Source organism: Protomyctophum bolini (genome assembly GCF_963924005.1).
Source record: "Protomyctophum bolini genome assembly, chromosome: 7".
NCBI classification, from domain to species: Eukaryota; Metazoa; Chordata; class Actinopteri; order Myctophiformes; family Myctophidae; genus Protomyctophum; species Protomyctophum bolini.
In genome coordinates this window covers 30,227,661-30,247,997 of record NC_137868.1, presented here as the reverse complement: position 1 = coordinate 30,247,997, position 20,337 = coordinate 30,227,661, and the positions used below count along the sequence as shown (strand labels likewise).

The 20,337-nt window shown below is 42.9% G+C and overlaps 1 protein-coding gene across 2 annotated transcripts in view; it reads right to left on the bottom strand.

The window, feature by feature from the left end:
- Nucleotides 1–20,337, bottom strand: part of triob (trio Rho guanine nucleotide exchange factor b) — a 147,530-nt gene that overhangs the window by 94,760 nt on the left and 32,433 nt on the right. For both annotated transcript variants that reach the window (XM_080768879.1, XM_080768881.1), the window contains exons 3-4: nt 1,585–1,659; nt 198–312 (exon numbers count right to left, since the gene is read on the bottom strand). In XM_080768879.1, coding sequence (XP_080625005.1) covers nt 198–312; nt 1,585–1,659 — 190 coding nt within the window. The remainder of the gene's footprint in view (nt 1–197; nt 313–1,584; nt 1,660–20,337) is intronic.

Genomic DNA, 20,337 nt, shown 5'->3' with positions numbered 1-20,337 from the left:
ACATTTGTAAACCTTCTTCAAGCTAATCTTTTGTTTTGAAACCATTTTCATGTATGTGTGAATGTGATGCAGAGAGTGTGTGTGTGTGTGTGTGTGTGTGTGTGTGTGTGTGTGTGTGTGTGTGTGTGCGTGCGTGCGTGCGTGCGTGCGTGCGTGCGTGCGTGCGTGCGTGCATATTGAAGTGCACTGTACCTTACCTGGGGACTGTAGCGAGGTAAGCTATGAGTCTACGTAAATCCTCCGGTCGTATTCTGTCATGGTTGCTCCGTGCCGGAAACGTGAGAACTGGACCTCCCCGTCTGTCTCTACCACCTGGAAACAAAAGCCACCATTGAGAAAAAACATTCTTAACCAAATCTCACAGTTTCACATTTTACATGCTTTCAGACTGGTGGATTGTTTTGTTTGGGACAAATGAAGGGACACTGCATATTGCCAGAGTTGGTGGAACTTTTTTGAAATCCAAAATTGAGAGACCGAAGCAGCACAGGATCCTAACATAGTTATATGTGAGCATAGGCATGGTAACGCCCTGCCTGCCTGTGATTGGCCTACCGACACTGCCCATCTTGACTGTCCTCCGAGGTGGATCTAATGCGAGGATATCCGTGGTGTTGGGAAATAATACAAGTTTTATTTCTGTATAGGCAAACTAATATTGTTTATGCCGTTTGCTTTGATGGAATAATTGATTGAACATGCACGCCATAATATGATTTGATTTGTGTTCTAAAATAAAGTGTTTGTGTTGATTATTGTGTAATTTGTTTGTATGTGTAAACTTGAAACATTATTGTACTATAAAAAGGTCTATTTTCCCTTCATCTTTATCCTTTAGTGTAATAGTATTAGTTTACATCACTTTATTTAGAACACACCCAAATCAAATCATAGTACAACATACATGTTCAATCAATTATTCAATCAAAGCAAACAGCATAAACAATATTAGTTGGCCTCTTCTACAAAAATAAAACGTACAAGTTAGTTACAAGGCTGCATTCTGTCGTGCGTGCCAAGCTGTCATTCTCTTGTAGCCTATTATTTATTTCTCAATCTCACCACGGACTCAGTAACCTCGCGTCTCGGAGGACAGTCAAGACGGGCAGTGACGGTAGGCCAATCACAGGCAGGCGGGGCGTTACCACGCCTTCCCAAACGCCCCAGCTAACCAATCACAGGCAGGCGGGGCGTTACCATGCCTCCCCAAACGCCCCAGCTAACCTGTAGGAGTTGCTATTGCATCGATAGAACTCTGACTCTGAGTGTACAAATGGAATTACGGGTCCATTTGGTTCCAGACTGTCAGAGTTATGGGGGTCCTTGAAATAAAAAAAGTTTGAGAACCACTGTACACAAAATGGAACAGAGCCTTAATTTGGTAACATTGGTAACACCTGTGAAGGAAGTAGGGAAAGTATTTGTGCATAGAGCCTATTGGAGGAATCGAACAACTGCCACCACAGTGGTGGGCAGCTACTTTACCCCTGCGCCATCCGTACAGCTATGCTAAATTATCGATTATTCCATTGAAATCTTTCCACTGTCACTTCCCAGGGTGGGATGAATGGTGTCTTATTGTACCTGAAAGAAAGGCGACTTTCTCTTTGAGGATGGGAAGCACATCAATGGCCTTCATGTCTTCATTGCGATGAAACCCTGAAACAGAGACACACAGAGAGGTTAGATTGTAAAGAATGGACATTTATGGAATCCAGATTTCTGAATCACAGATGATGTACACACACCGAAACAACAAAGACTAGTATAGTAGAGCCAAGGATCTTAAGAAGCCTATCCACAACTGCCTCTACTTTTAATTTTATTGGGAAATGCTGTAGTGCTGAAATTGGAAATACTGCTACTGTATGCAAGCTTCCAAACTTCTGTTGTAGGCCTTCAATATATCCAGTTCCTTTAGTACAGACATTATAGAATGCACAGTAAGAGAGCTAAGTAACTAACATGATAAGTCAGCTAAACCTCCAGGAGCCATTTACAACATTTCGTAGCACTTTCCTCAAGTCCTGTTATTATAGATGCAGCTATTTATCTTTAACTCACCTAACTAGGATCTGCTTTGTTTCTAGTGTCAACCAGTGATTGGACAGCAAGAGTTCACTATAGTCCATGCACATGCTGTACATGCAAAGACTTAACAACTCATACAATGTGAATCTTTTACCTTATCATTTCAAATGATGGTTGACACAATGAAAGATTCATAGATCAAATGCTATTCTATAGTTCAAATGAACCAAAGCTAAATCTTTCTCTGCTGAAGCCTAGCAGCTTGTTTCCACAACAATGCTTTCTCTATAAAGGGACCCATGCATGCTTTCGCCATAATGAAAGTGATACCAAACCAGGTAGCTTGAGGCACTGAGCTGATTGTCAATAGAGTCATCAGCCATAGTCAATCATACAGACCCAGTTAAAACCTCTCATCTCCAGAGATTTGGAGCTAACAGTCACAACCACCTACTTAAGGTATGCTTAAATTAACAGTTGCCTAAAGCCTATTGAAAACGGACACAAGCCTTTTGGGGCGGCTGTTGCTGAGTGGGTAGAGAGAGGCTGTCTGGGAATCAGAAGATCGCTGGTTGGGCCAGGGCCGGCTTAGCGGTCCAGGCACAATGGCTGGTAATCCAGCATGACAGTGTGTCATGCGTTCGAGTCCCGATCCCGACAAACTTTGCTATTTGTCTTCTCCCCCGTCTCTCTCCCGTTTCCTGTCTACCTAAAAGGCAAAAAACCCAAGTAATATCTAAAAAAAAAAGATGGTCGCTGGTTTGACCCAGTCTACAGTACATGTTGAGCAAGCATGTATCTGAGAAAGAAAGTATCGCCATGTGTTCACCTTAACGTTCTGAGCTAATTATGTATGAATGCAGAAAAGTAAATAATTACTTTCTGTTTCTAATGAAAACAGATTACTTTCCTGTCAATTGTCATTATAAGACAAGATGGAGAAAAGGCTACTTTTCCCAAAATGTCTTAGATTATATACGTACAGTAGCATGGTTTGCAGTGCAAATGAGAAATGGACAATAATGAACTACTGTAGATGATCCCAATTTATTTCACTTGCATAGACACTAGACAGCATGCCATTAAACAATCATTCACTCAACCCATAATCAAAATGACACCATTATTGGACCAAAAGTGGAAATTGTTATCATAAAGACTGTAATTAATTACTTATAATAATAATAATTATTATTATTACCATTATTATTAGCATAAAATAACTAGACATTGGTTATTTTCCATCCAAACAAATATAACTGCAATAGCTAAATTAATTACTTTAGGGATGTCACTGTGCTACCTTGCATTAAAGTTTGAATCCAGCACATGAATAGTCTATAAACCATTGCATCAACCCTAAAATCATCAATCAATATTAAAAGCCTGTGGACTGGCAATAATATTGATCGTTGTTTATCATACTATAGCTGTGTATTGCAGTGGTTCTCAAAGTGGGGTCCAGGGACCCTCAGAGTTCCTTGAGTGGGGTTCAGAATGAACCCCTTACTGTCCAAATTGACCCTTGCCATTTGTTTCCATTTATACTCTTTCAGTGCAACGGGGGGTGAGAAACACTGATGTACTGTAGGTTATCTGTCATTGTCTTGTCTGGTCTGGTCTGCTGGTGTTAATTATTTTCCCCGCCTTCTCACCAGATGGTACATAGTTAATACCAAGGAACACAATGGAACAACAGGCGCACACGCACACGGCCACACGCACACGCACACACACACACACACACACACACACACACACACACACACACACACACACACACACACACACACACACACACACACACACTAATTGTGTAGGAATCTGTATAGGAACTACAATACAACAGCAGCATAGTAAGTTAAAATTGAGCGATAGGGAGAGCTAAGCGAGAGCGATAGAGCACTGTAGAGAGCGAACTGTAAGGGAGGGAGAGAAGGATGGTGCTCTCTCTCTCTGCAGTTGCAGTTAGAGGGTGATGTCATTGGATACCCCTAATTTGCATCTGGCAGCGAGTCAGCGACAGTAGTGCACTCTCTCTCTCTCTCTCCTTTCTCTCCACACACGCACGCACACACACACGCACACGCACACACACACACACACACACACACACACACACACACACACACACACACACACACACACACACACGCCATGATGAAACTACTAATCCAGTAATCCTTAATTTGCTGCAAAGTTCTGAGAAAAACCCTTCTGATATAGGCTATTAAAAAAATGGAAAACAGAGTCGGCAATTACTCAAACATGATTATTTTCTCACCAGCAAAAAAGTATATTTATGTTACATAACTTTCAAAACAATCATGACTTTTCATTTTGAATAGGATAATATGACGGGAAAGAAGAAGGGGATGAATGAAGAGAGAATGGGGAGGCCAGAAAGATAAATACAGAGCATTGTGTTTTAACCCATTTGGGGCGGGAACACCTTTTGGTGCTAGCATTATGTTTATGTTATGCTTTAGCTATTGAAAGATAGCAGATCTACAAGCTCATAGCACGCCACCGAGTGGCACGCTACGAGCTTGTAGGTCTGCTATTTTTGAAAAATTGAAGAACAACATAGAAACTGACATTTTTAGAATCTGATCTCAGGTCAAAATGGGTTAAATGAACACAGAGGACACCGTGAGACAGACTATATAATATAGATTTCAGCCCGCCAGGTCTGAGGAACTCAGCGGTGCAGCAGCAGCAGCGGTCAGGCCTGGACGACCGGCACAGCATATTAGCTCATTATAGGAAATGGCCTGACTGGACACAAGCCTGACTCAAGGATAATGTCACCGCCAGGCAGCCCAGCCTGAGAGGAGACAACAGGAATGATGTAGCAATAATGTCTCCATTCTCTCTCTCTCTCTCTCTCTCTATCTCCCTCTCTCTCTCTCTCTCTCTCTCTCTCTCTCTCTCTATCTCCCTCTCTCTCTCTCTCTCTCTCTCTCTCTCTCTCTCTCTCTCTCTCTCTGCAGCCAGGGAGACGTCTAAATTGCATTGGTGAACCTGCATCTCTTGTTAAAACAGTATATCCTCTCATAGCATCTCTGTTTGTGTCTCTGATGCCATATTTTCGCTCCATTACTTTCTCTCTATCTCTCTCTCTCTCACACACACACACACACACACACACACACACACACACACACACACACACACACACACACACACACACCTGTGAATGGAGTGTAACAATGAAAAGAACAGGATCCATTCTCTGCTGTATATTGTTTGCTTTTGTCTATCACAAAGTATTTGGTGGATGGAAATCTGTCCTAATATTGCCATTGCAGACTGTGTATGTGTGTGTGTGTGTGTGTGTGTGTGTGTGTGTGTGTGTGTGTGTGTGTGTGTGTGTGTGTGTGTGTGTGTGTGTGTGCGTGCGTGCGGCCGTGCGTGCATGCGTGCGTGTGAAGTGAGTGTGTGAAGTGTGCCCAGCCACATTCCTCAGTCTGTAAAGCTGCAGTTCATGTCAAAGTCTGGCCCTGGCCTGGCACATGGCCAACACTGAGCTCTCTCCCCAGCCTGTCTACAACCACAGCTCTCTGGGTTCCAGGGCTGGGTCTGTGTGCACTGCAGTCAGTGGTGGTTGAAGTACACCGTTCTCCTTTTACAATGCAGAAATACACTATATGGCCTGTATTCAAAGTTTTAATGGAGTAAACATACAAAAGTATTGCCATCAAATGATAGCAAAGTAAAAGTGTGCAACCTTTCCTAAATTGGTCAGCCTTTTTTGAAAATAGCTGTATTTGCGATGACCAAAATGAACACTCAGCATTTTGCTGAGCCAGCACAGCAAGTTATATGTATGTTGTACTGGCCATATAAGGAGCATGTCTTGATACAGGGTTCAGATCAACACATGGAATGTCAGAACAGGTCAGCTCCATACAGTATGGAGCACTAATAATTTTGCACTAATAATGCACTAATAATTTTGGGGCAGGCCCGTCTAGAGTTTCAATGGACAGGTATAAGTCAAAAGGGAGTCATCGAAGAGGAAGGATCAACATATGGAATGTCAGAACCGGTTCTGACATATATCCATATATGAAGATCTAAGGATTTGAGGTTTGAGGTCAGATGTAGAGTTGCTGGCCAATATTGATGACATCAGGGATCTCCATATATGGGCTTAACTGCGACAGCAGGTTGCATTTCCTATGACATCAAGGATATCCATCCCTGATGATGTCACGTGATGTCACGATGACCTGGGCACCATATGTGGGCTGATGTCACGATGACCTGGGCACCATATAGGCCTATGGGGGCTTGTCTGGGTTGACCAACCAACACTGACGGGAAATGCTAGATTCCATAGTTAACTGCGTCGCAATAACCTTATCAACTACAGTGCCATCGCTACTTTTAGCCTAGTTCATATGTTATAACAGCCCATAGAACATAGAACTGAAATGATTGCCCTACACACTGTAATTGTTGAAACACTGTGACACACACACACACACACACACACACACACACACACACACACACACACACACACACACACACACACACACACACACACACACACACACACACACACACACACACACACACACACACACACACACACACACACAAACAAAATCATTTCCTCTCACTGCACAGCCGCTCATTTACAAGTCTGCCGGGCAGAAAATAAAGCTTGTCAATCATGGTCTGGTGGTCTGGCGGCTGGTGGCTCATAACACATCCACGATGAGAGCAATCCATTTTACTTCTGCACATAAATGCCCCGTAAAATGACACAGGACTACATGTCAGAAATGCATATTGACCGAGAAGTAAGGATTTTCATTTGCAATTCACAGCAGGAGAATCATGGAACCAAAGACATCATGTCTGACACATGATCAGTAATCTGCCGGCGTTCTTCTTTCAGCGCCTGACGTGACAACACTGTCAACGGTCCTCTGTGGGCAGAAGGACAATGTGATCACTGCGAGGTGACATCACTGTCAACGGTCCTCTGTGGGCAGAAGGACAATGTGATCACTGCGAGGTGACAACACTGTCAACGGTCCTCTGTGGGCAGAAGGACAATGTGATCACTGCGAGGTGACAACACTGTCAACGGTCCTCTGTGGGCAGAAGGACAATGTGATCACTGCGAGGTGACAACACTGTCAACGGTCCTCCGTGGGCAGAAGGACAATGTGATCACTGCGAGGTGACATCACTGTCAACGGTCCTCCGTGGGCAGAAGGACAATGTGATCACTGCGAGGTGACAACACTGTCAACGGTCCTCTGTGGGCAGAAGGACAATGTGATCACTGCGAGGTGACAACACTGTCAACGGTCCTCTGTGGGCAGAAGGACAATGTGATCACTGCGAGGTGACAACACTGTCAACGGTCCTCTGTGGGCAGAAGGACAATGTGATCACTGCGAGGTGACAACACTGTCAACGGTCCTCCGTGGGCAGAAGGACAATGTGATCACTGCGAGGTGACATCACTGTCAACGGTCCTCTGTGGGCAGAAGGACAATGTGATCACTGCGAGGTGACAACACTGTCAACGGTCCTCCGTGGGCAGAAGGACAATGTGATCACTGCGAGGTGACAACACTGTCAACGGTCCTCTGTGGGCAGAAGGACAATGTGATCACTGCGAGGTGACAACACTGTCAACGGTCCTCTGTGGGCAGAAGGACAATGTGATCACTGCGAGGTGACAACACTGTCAACGGTCCTCTGTGGGCAGAAGGACAATGTGATCACTGCGAGGTGACATCACTGTCAACGGTCCTCCGTGGGCAGAAGGACAATGTGATCACTGCGAGGTGACAACACTGTCAACGGTCCTCCGTGGGCAGAAGGACAATGTGATCACTGCGAGGTGACATCACTGTCAACGGTCCTCCGTGGGCAGAAGGACAATGTGATCACTGCGAGGTGACATCACTGTCAACGGTCCTCTGTGGGCAGAAGGACAATGTGATCACTGCGAGGTGACAACACTGTCAACGGTCCTCTGTGGGCAGAAGGACAATGTGATCACTGCGAGGTGACAACACTGTCAACGGTCCTCTGTGGGCAGAAGGACAATGTGATCACTGCGAGGTGACAACACTGTCAACGGTCCTCTGTGGGCAGAAGGACAATGTGATCACTGCGAGGTGACAACACTGTCAACGGTCCTCTGTGGGCAGAAGGACAATGTGATCACTGCGAGGTGACAACACTGTCAACGGTCCTCTGTGGGCAGAAGGACAATGTGATCACTGCGAGGTGACAACACTGTCAACGGTCCTCTGTGGGCAGAAGGACAATGTGATCACTGCGAGGTGACATCACTGTCAACGGTCCTCTGTGGGCAGAAGGACAATGTGATCACTGCGAGGTGACATCACTGTCAACGGTCCTCTGTGGGCAGAAGGACAATGTGATCACTGCGAGGTGACAACACTGTCAACGGTCCTCTGTGGGCAGAAGGACAATGTGATCACTGCGAGGTGACAACACTGTCAACGGTCCTCTGTGGGCAGAAGGACAATGTGATCACTGCGAGGTGACAACACTGTCAACGGTCCTCTGTGGGCAGAAGGACAATGTGATCACTGCGAGGTGACAACACTGTCAACGGTCCTCTGTGGGCAGAAGGACAATGTGATCACTGCGAGGTGACATCACTGTCAACGGTCCTCTGTGGGCAGAAGGACAATGTGATCACTGCGAGGTGACAACACTGTCAACGGTCCTCCGTGGGCAGAAGGACAATGTGATCACTGCGAGGTGACAACACTGTCAACGGTCCTCTGTGGGCAGAAGGACAATGTGATCACTGCGAGGTGACAACACTGTCAACGGTCCTCTGTGGGCAGAAGGACAATGTGATCACTGCGAGGTGACAACACTGTCAACGGTCCTCCGTGGGCAGAAGGACAATGTGATCACTGCGAGGTGACAACACTGTCAACGGTCCTCCGTGGGCAGAAGGACAATGTGATCACTGCGAGGTGACAACATCAACCTGATCACATGATAGGTATATGTCACACGGACACTAGCAGTTCAGCAGCACATGCCCCTGTCACATCGCACACGCAAGCAGACACATTTCTCACTGGCACGTATACAGGCAAACTCAAACATGAACGTGCGCACACGCACACACACTCACTCATGGAGATGTCTTGTTCACATATCAATCAACAGGACAATGATAGCGTGGAATGTGTAGAGTATTGCAGAGATTGATGCAGGATGATAACTCACGAGTCACGACACTCATGACAATATGTATGTGAACTACGCGGATAGCTTATGGTGTAGGTCATACATGGGCAACTGGTTGCCCGGGGGCCACATGCGGCCCCCACCTTCACTTAATGTGGCCCTCAGGTTAATTAATGATTTGCAAACATGATCCGCTTTAATTACTTCAGTCTAAATGAGTAGCTTAATGAGTAGTATTAAAATGTTACTTTCTCATGTCCAATGTATTTGTATATAGTTCATAAAGTTAACATACTGGTAACTACATTTATAATTAAAGGCATTTGAAATTAAATAAATGTTAAACTTTTCAGGATTCCAATTAAAATAGCACAAAAACCTAAATCAGGATTTCAATTCAAATTATAGCAACAATAGCTGATATACAAGCTCAAATATTTTTGCTAAGTAACGTAATATGCAATGTGGCCCTCTTGAGTGAGTGTGGAAATATAGTGGCCCTCTCCTTCGTCAAAGTTTCCCACCCCTGGTGTAGGTAATGGTGCAGCAATTTGTCATGGACACTGTCAGAGATCATTTGCATTGCCACCACATACAGTACACAGGCGATTTGCTGCTACTCAAAAGAGCTCTCATATTGAGGACTCTCTCTTTCCGTACAAGGTGTACGTATTAACCACGTAAACGTAAACCATATAAAACCTGTACTTCACTGTACATCAAATAATAGCTATTAGTGGATCTACAAGCTCAACACAATGCATTGCAACGCTGCTATTTACCATCTGCTATTTTCTGAGAAATGTTCTTTAATTTTTGCTGAATGACATGCCCAGAATAGGGAGGCTACGGTTCATCTTGTTAAATAAAAGGTGCAATAATGCAGCTGTGCATTCCTGGGATATGGCCCAACACCACAGGGAGAATGCAAATAGGATTATGTATTATGGTCCCCTCTTATCTGTAATTGATTTCTCTTTCTTGCCTCTTTCCCTTGGTCTGAATCTTTTCTCACTTACTATTATGATATTCACCATTATATTTGATTTGACATATTGTCCTTCTACACCTCCCAATAGGCTTGGTTGGAAAACAATCTATAATAAAGCCTTGACTGCATGGGAGCTTTACAAAGTTACAGTGTGCAGACTTCTATTTTTTTGTTTGTTGGAAAGACACCATGAAGATCTAACACATGCAGCTAGAACAGTGAGTTATGGTTTGGGTTTCACCTCAATGTGAACTTCATGAGGAAGGATTTGGATTTCCTTTTAGGGGGAGGAGAGAATATTGTTGTCGTCTCCGCCAGGCCGTGACCTTTGGCCGTACGTCAACTTTTCAATGGAAGTGGATGAAGAGAGAGGATTTTTGTCCAACCAAGCAACAGCAACCAATGGGATTTGACAAAGGGTCAATTGCCCCCTGCCTTGCAAAAATAAACTGAATGAGCGCCATGATGCATGTACAGTAGAGTATAACTGACACTAGAATAGTAATAGCTGTATTAGTAGAGCTAAGAGCTCATTTAAATTCTGTAGCAGAAAAAAGCTGAATGTTACTGGAGGTTTGATGGATCACCCCCTTTACATTCTGAAAGCTGGAAAAACTAAAGTTGCTCAAGTTGAACACACTTGTTCAACTTGATTACCCTTCGAGGTAGAGTAGAGGAACTACTGCTGTAGCATACATAAATAAACAAAATAAATGTGACATCTCTACATGTAAACCTACTGTATTTCTGCACTGCAGTCTCTTTGGATAAATGCTGTGTAGCCTAATGCTGCATTCACATGGAATCAGGCAAGCGGTAGACCGCAATCAGACTTCATTTTAGTGGACGGGAGCAGGAGTGTAAACGGAATATTTACCGTTCCGTGCCGTCCAGCAGTTTTGCCGTTTGCCGTCTACCACTTGCCTGATTCCATGTGAATGCAGCATAATGGAGGTTACAGGGTGTAATGTCGCAGGCACAAGTGCCAAATCTGAATAGTGTCTTGTGTGAACTGAATTTTGTATGAAATAAATTATGCAAAACAAAACCAAAAACAGGTTTGTGCCCAAAATCTTGACGTTAAATTATATCCTGGTCTGGTGGAAAAAGGTACATTGGTACATGGCAGATAATGTATGCCATTCCCCTGCCAGTTGGCCTCCTAACAGAGCAGTCACGTGCCAGTCTATATGGACTATTTCAGTGCTTCAAGCTGAAAACAAAGCAGCTTTTCTCAAAGATCTCTAACACAATGGTAAACAATGGAGACTCCATGACATGTATCAACACTTGAAGTCGTTTTATAATATTTGTCTTAATCTTGCCTGGTGTTGGCTGCGTCACCAGTAATATAACACAAGAGGCAGATGGGCAGTGTGCTTAAAAAAATGTTTCAAGGTACTTCCACTTAATGTTCACAGTCTGGAACAATATTTGGTTAAGTTTATACAAAGTAATATTTCTAAATTACTTAAATTCTCTACATCAAGGAAAGTACAGGTTACCTCCTGGTAAGCTTAATTTTACTCAATTTAAAACATGTGAGCTATTGTACAGTATGGTGCTAAATGCCGATTCTAAACTGACTTTTTTGCAACAGCTAAATGATTCATAGTTATGAAACAAATGGGACTTTACGTGTCTGTATGCCAAGTTAAATTAACATTGAGGATCTTACAATGTAGATTGGGGTTTCAGAGATAAAAAAATATATATATATGGCAATATCAAACGGGGGTCCATGGCCTAATGCATATCAAACTAGGCTTCATTGAAAGTATCAATGATCTAGCACTCCTAACCCCAAAATGAACCCACATGCATACTAGTGCTGTTTGTGCACTGTGATTGATGCTGTACTCCTGCCAATCCCTTGGCTCCGATCCTACAGACAACAGACTAGCCCATCCATGGAGCATCTGCACAGCTTAAGACTAATTTATACTCGCCAAAACAGACAGATTGTCAAGTGGATATAAAAAACTAAACACTTTTTTTTTTTACTTGAAAATCAATTGTGTTCGTTGAGCGAAATGTTCATACGTTTAAATATAGAGGACATTGTGTTGGTAAATGGAGCGTTTATATAGCGCATTTATCCAAAGTACTTTACAATGTGCATTGCATTGGCCCATTCACACTCACATTCACAGTGACGGCAGAGGAAACCATGCAAGACACCTGTCATCAAGAGCACTTTGACACTAACCCAGGGGGAGTCATAGATCGAACTGAGAACCTTCCTAAGTTCCTATTCTGTCTCCAGGCGTCATTGCCTCTGTGGCTAATGACAGTCAATGCTTGAACCAGGCATTTTGCTATGGTATGGCCTAGTCGAGCAAGGTTAATACATTATGCTTTAGAAAAGTGTGTAATGTTGATGCTCAGTCTTATGCAGCAGTAGAGACAGCTCATGCTCAATAACTAGTACTGATAGTGCTAACATATATCCTAGTGTGATTGCTTCGGAACAAGCCTGATGACACGTTGAACTGAATTTGCAACTATAAGCATGGCTAACAGGAATACAGGATAGATCAGAGCAGCCATTCAGTGTCTTCACACTAAGGAAGCTACTGTAGCTCTCCATACAATTTTGTTGACAGTCACATATTTGTATTCCAATACATCTAAAATGCAACAACTGTATAAAATAGAAAATTGACAATAGTGAGTTACTGTGAGTTACTACTGTAGATGTTACTGTGCAGTAAAGTGACACTGATGGATTTCAGATGCTTCTCACAGTATTTGCTTCTGTTCTCGCCCAGGGACCAGGATATCTTACTGTGGGTTTGTGTGAAAACAGAGAGAACTGGGAAACATTCTTCCCCCGTGATAAGTCTGGTTTGGCTCAGTTTGGTCTGACTCGGTCTGACTTGGAATGTGAGGGCTTGGGGAGCAGCGTCAACACAGGGGAAGTGTGGGGTTGAGTTCACTTACATCTGACCGGAACAGAGGGAGGGAGAGTGAAAGAGTGAGAGAAGAAGGTGAATGAGAGAGAGAGAGAGGTTGTGTGTGTGCTTGTGCTTGTGCGTGTGTGTGTGTGTGTGTGTGTGTGTGTGTGTGTGTGTGTGTGTGTGTGTGTGTGTGTGTGTGCGCGTGTACACTACAGGTATGTGTGTGTGTGTGCGCGTATGTGTGTGTTCGTGTCTTTTGGCTTATGTTTCACAGAGCAGTGCTTTGACTGACATCCTTTGCAGGACTCTAAGAATAGTGTTTCCTCTGAGGTGAGGATGTACTACTTTCCCAGGTTTTTGGGGTACCTAAAAAAGAAAACAGGCCGCCAGTTGCTGTGGATACGGCTGGGTCCACCACTAAATCAATGCTTGTGTAAGTGTTCAGTTTAGGGGTGTTAATAGAAGTAGTTGAATTGAATAATACCACAATGGAAACATTATTTTAGTTCAAATGTGGCCCTGTACCTCATGCTGTTTTAATTTCTGTCCAATAAAGTATTCAATCAATCAATCAAAACCTACATGACAAAGCAAGATAAATTAAGTTTCTAATATAAATGTTGGTTTCAATAGATTTTTGCCCAGGCCTACTTGAGTTGCGTTACAGTAGATGTTGTGCTCCTAGTGGTCTGTCACTATACTCTACTACTCGGTGTTGTTGAAGTGACGATGTACAGTATGTTTAGCTTGAGCATTATATGATGTGCAGTTTGCCAGGGTCCACTCACTGTGTGACAACCCAGACAAGAATAACAGCAGGCTCATGTTGCCTCTATACTGTACAACATAGAGACAAATCTCTCTCTGTCTCTGTGTCATTCTCTGTCTCTGTGTCATTCTCTGTGTCATTCTCTGTGTCATTCTCTGTGTCATTCTCCGTCTCTCGCTCTGTCTCTGTGTCATTCTCTGTCTCCCTCTCTCTGTCTGTCTCTCTCGCTGTCTCCCTCTCTTTGTCTCTCTCGCCCCCCACACACACACACACACACACACACACACACACACACACACACACACTTCTTTCTAGTCCCTGTCTTTCATAGACAGACAGAGTTTGTCCTCAAACGTCTCCGTCCTGATCAGGAAGTCCTGTGACCTTCAACTAGTGCTGTCGGTGGTTGGAGGGGTGTTAGGGGGCAGTGGTGGTGAGCTCATCTCATCAGGTTACTCTCATATTGTTGTTACAGTGTGGCTTACAGCAAAAAATAACACTTGGCTACTACCGCAACCCTTGACCTGGATATAGCCCCTGGACACATGCAAAGTGTGTTTCAATAACTGACCGGGGGGTGGGTAGGGGTGTTACAAAACAAATGTTTTACTAGTAGAGAGTCAACTACTTGAAGGTCCGATCCGTTATGACTTCACTATTCTGAGCTCTGAGGTTTGTCTAAAGTCAGGAAGTCTGGCAGGAACAGGTAGAAGTTCTGTGGGGCAAAAAGCAGTGGGTTTGTGAAGCTCGCCAATAAAAATCTTTAATGCCGCAAGGCAATGTCTGCATGAACACCCCATCCCTCAGCAACTCTCAACGGGCCCAGAGAATCGCACACTATACAATTCTATGTCTTGATTGGAACAGGGTTTGTCTTTATACCTCATACTAAGCATTTAAAGTACAGCAGCCTTGTGTTCATACAACAGAAAGATTGGGTATTGTGTAAGACTGACGTTATGTATCTTTCAGGACCTTTCACTGCTTCGTCTCAACCATTACTCTATAGAGCGCCGAAGTCCTGACGTCAGTCGCTCATCCCCTCGATTCCCCCTGGTTCACGGAAGTAATTTCTCTATGGAGAATAACATGGGGTGATCTTAATATCGTCTACTATAAGCATTGTGGTCCAAAAATAAACAAACTGTCTTGGCGTTATTGTCAGGGAGGTGTCTCTGTATCGTTTATGACAGTCAGTCACTCATACTGTATATGATCAGTCAGTCTGTTATGAGGCGATCGAAAATCCCCCTATGGGGATAACAATGCAAATAAAAAGTACCTGTGGATTTGCGCCCTCTACCGATATTGACGTCAGACTTCGGTGCTCTATGGCTCTGGTCTCAGCCACTGCGGTGTATTTTTTGACATTCCGTTTCTTTCCAAAGTTGAATGTTGCCACTACTGTTGGAGCAGCCATAAACTACACAGGTTCATCCCGATGTTCTGGGCATTTTTGTAAAGTTAGTGTTAGTAAAAAGCAGCTAAAAGAGTAACATTTGAGCAGACTAACATCAGTCACTTTCCCATTCAATTTAGTAGAAGAGCCGACTGTTTACACCGTAGATATGTCGTCTCCACCTACAGGAAATAAGTTGCCTGCGACCATGAGACCCGTTTCCGAATCGGTCTATAGAGACAAGCAGGGACAATGTGCACACACTCATCTGAATACACAGTTTCTTCTAGTGAATTATCGCTGGCCAGCTTGGACTGTGGGGAGTGGTGCGTTATATATTTGTGTGTCTCTAGTTACAGTATATCTGAATTCCTGAGCATGGAAATTGCAATTATTTTAAACAGGATGTTCAATTGATTGTTGGTCACCTGTCTCTCTCTGGTGCTTGAAATATGAAATGTAAATTGTATATGGTTTAAGTAATGGTGTATAACGTATGGGCCTTAGTTTGCCTTGTTTAAGTTAATGATACTAATTACTGTGAGTGTTCTTGGTATGACCCACCTGATTTAAAATGGTGGCTGAATCTGCAGAGAGGAGTTCAGTTTGGTCTGAGCAAGCTATATTGAGCAGCCGAGGAAGAGAGCTGCTGGGGCCCTTCATGGAAGGGTGTAGCTGCAGTACGTTAAGGTAGTTACCTGAAGTTGCTGTACTTTTAGCCTTGCCTGTGTTATTTTTGATGTGCTTAATTTTTGGACAGTTCATCACTGTGAATATTCTTGCACTGCCTGGTTGGTGTTTGGAGACTTTGGGTAATACATAAAACTGTTGTCTGATTCTTGGAGCCTTTACAGTATGATCATATATAATACAGAGCGGCATTATTCTCAAACATCACACCTATTTGCTAGGCCTATTACTAGACTTTGTCTTGTTTGTTTTTATATTTTTAAACATAAATTAAGATGCAGCCTACAGCTTTCCATAATGTATCACAGTCATGCCACTGTACACAACGATCTATCATAAGCAATGGTGATATTAAACACTTGTTCCATTGTGTTGATAATAAGTGTGTCAGTGGCTTGCAGCCTTGCACCCTACGTCCTTGGCCTTGCTCTAACCCCTGACCACATTTGAGATGCATAAATAACTTATGACACAAGCCAGCACAACACAACAAACCGCAAGGGACAGTAATGTGAAAACCCAATATATGATTCTGTGTGACTCTTACCCTACATATACACACCAACCTCTGAATAAGTGATCTGTGTATAAATAATATAAAACGGAATGGATATGGAACATACATGTACAACAACAACAATGGTCAAGACTATTACACTGTTCAGTGACAGTGAAAGTGAGAGAACTGGTTTATGGAGCTATTCAGAGAGCAATGAAAGACACAATCAAAGCTGTTCCAATGTTCCATAATGAAGCACTGTACTCACATTTGTACGGTACGGAGACACATACAAATTATTGAAAGGAGACAATACCAATGGATTCCTCCTCGCTCTAACTACCGTCGTAAAAAAATAATTATGACACTTGCATGCATGTTACGTAATTGTTTTATATACTGTATCATTGAAGGAACACATACACACATTCTCTCCTGATAGCTTTTGAAATTGCAGTGTGTGTGTGTGTGTGTGTGTGTGTGTGTGTGTGTCAGTGTGTGTGTGTGTGTGTGTGTGTGTGTGTGTGTGTGTGTGTGTGTGTGTGTGTGTGTGCGTGCGTATGTGTGCGAGTTGTTTTTTGGTTTTATTGTACTACTTACTGTTATCTATAACAAATCCACACAAGTACGGCACCGTGGCCATCTGCCAAACTATTTCTCTATCTTCCTTTTGCTTCTATTTAGTTTATTTGGGGAATCGTTATATTTTATGAAAGATAGGTCAGTGTAGAGAGACAGGAGGAAAACAAGGGCAGAGAGAGGTGAGACATGCAAAACAAAAGAGGCGTTGGATTTGAACCCGGAGCCTCGCGCTCACAAGGAGCTTATGGTCCGGCTGAGCTGAGCCAACAGGCAGGCACCCCAGCGAGAGTAACATCTTGACACTGAAACACCTTGTCTATATGTTATGGCTCTCCCTCGTATTCTCTCTATCTCTCTCTCCCTCTCTCTCTCTCTCATTCCTTCTCATCTGCTCATATATTTTACTGCCAGCCTCTTTCTCTCTTTCACTGACTCAGTGACACACATTAATCTCTCCTCTCCCTCTCTCGTTTCCTTCCATCCAATCTATTGTCAGTTAGCATAGTTCATGCTCCCCTTGGCCTCACCATTGGCAACCCACTGGTTCTGTTGCCAGTACACAGCAGCATCCTGAGTGGTACTGAGGGTATAAGAAACTGACACTTTTTTTGCTGACAGTGTGTATTGAATTCTGTCTGGTGCACACTTCCTCCATTCACCACTATCAGATTTGAGAGCATGAGCGAACATGAATGTATTGCTATAGAGATTAGCCCTCTATAATAAACTGCAGCAGAAGTTTGGCAAGCTACACACCTTCTGGGAACTGTCTGTGCCAATACTTTGATCAGGAATTAAAGTCTGCTAGTCATCTATTGTGTAGACAGCTGGTAGACACTGTAGTAACCAGCCCATCAAATATCTATCCATCTATCATTTTCCGAACAATTCTTTGAATGCATTTGCAGGAGCAGATAAAGCATGGAACACAAGGCTTGTACAATGCCTTTTATTGAATCTAGGGTTGTGCAGATATGGTAAGGGATCATGTGTTTTGCTTGGCGATAGTCAAGATGAAAAGTTCTCATTTTGTTGAGTCATAACATCAACATGAACTAATTTTAAAATGGCAATTTGACAGATTTGGTTAATCCACTGAACAGTCTGTATTACCACAACCTTATTTATCCTCTGTTGCACATCAGTGTCGATCGCACTGTGAAAATCAGTTCATTTTGACAAGCAACACAAGAGTATAAATTATACTTTAAACGACAAGGCAGGGCTTGAGACAGCCAGACACACGGTACAGTTAAAGGACCCTACTGGCATCAGTACATCATTGTCTATTCACAGCTGTGGTCATATTATATTGTACATGAACATAGGCTATTGTCCTGTTGAATTTAGTTAATAAATCAATCTTTAATTTCTCCAGGGACAATTTTTGTCTTGACTTTTCTAATCAATTTGTGATGCATTAAAATGCAATACAACGCAACAATAATGTAACAAAAACAAATATGATAATGAAAACACAGAAGTTTTAGGCTTACTGTGTATCTCAAGCAAGTTTCAAGTCTCAAGCCTTTTTGATTCATACTCCCTGGCGCATACAGGCACAATGGCACACACAAAGAGAAACATGACTTAGGGATAATACAAACGGAGATATCTGTTTTTGTAAATTAACTCTTCGTCACTGTCCCAGGCCTTTGGAATAATCACCGTGCTCCTGTATGCTTATGGCAGTATACCTCCAATCAGCCAGCCTCACTGTGATCTCATTCTGCAGAGCAATCCTTATGACAAATGGCTCCATTTCCTCTAATCACCTCACAGCAGCCATCTCCTCAGACATCTGCATTCATTACCCCTGCAGTCACCAAGTCTCTGCCACTGAGCAGGAGGGGACTTGGAGTGGAAAAGAAGCATGAAAAAGACCATTTGCTATTTTATTCAGTGTGAAAGTACCTTTAAGCTACCTGAGCTCGTGCTGAACAGGGTCACTGTAAATACTAAATAGCCCCGACAGCAAAGCTTGATGTTGAGGCATATATTTGTCCTGCAGTACAATTCAGTATGGGCAACTATAAGGCCTGATTATACTTGCCGCACCCGTGTAGGTGTCTGCAGACAGCGGACGTGACATGGTTGTGATTACAACCATGTCACAATTTGTTACAATTTGTTTCTGTAGACACGCTCCAGAAAAACAACACACGCTGCACTACGCAAGGCATAATCTAATGACCTGCATGTGGTAAATGAAAGAGGAGGTCTCTCTTGGATCTAGTGCATTCCCGTTACCCTCTAAAGGCATCTGATTCTAACAAATTCCTTCAGCAAAGCTTCGAGAAGTATTTTTATTCAGGTTACTTTCTGTCATCCAAACCTGCAGACATGAACTGGTGATGAAATTTACGTGAATGCAGCAAATATAATTTCACCCTACATAATGTAGCCCGTCTAGTTGTGGCTATATAGCTAGCACACGCACCTTGCAAACCTTGCATGTGAACCTCCTATAGTTCTTATCATAAAGAAGCTTCCTATAGTTTTTTTTTTTTTTCAATGTGACGTTATAATCACTCAGTATACATTGCATACTGTAAGTTCTATTGTAGATGTCTCAGCACAGCACATCCTTACACAATATCTAGCAAAGTTGTGAAGTCAATACAAACTAACCATGCATAGACTGTAGTAGTGAACATAAAACTCATCCTCTTAGTCAAAGTGTTTGTTTGGTGACTTAGGCCATACCAAATACAGTTACAGCATAATTTTATAGGGATATCCATTAGTGAAGTAGGCCTACAGTATGCTCTTGACTTGCAGCATTCTGGCAAAAGCATGTTTTCAAACAACTCAGCGATAAGTTTGGTATGTTAGGATACAGTGAGTGAGTAATATGTTTGTGTAAATATTCAGTTTTCACTCTGTGTTGTTTCTGACATCTGGCGGTCATTGCGATGTTACAGGTACGTGTATATAGTTGCAGTTTAGTGCTGTTATCAGGAGATCATTTGCACTCTCATCTCTGCCTCTCATCCAATCATAATGCAAGGTCAGAACAAACTGTGCTAGTACCATAACATGAATGAATTAACAAGATAATGCACAAATAGTATAGGAATATCTCACAAAAGCTGAAAAAGTCGCCATGTATTCCACATTATGAATAAACTAAAATATATGCTCTTTAAATATAAATGTGAAATAATAAATATAGGCCTACTGTAGGCTACAAAAGCTACACATGCAGTAGACTGAACTCCTAAGCCGCCTTCCAACACTTTGTTGATTCCAGTGGCAAGTTGT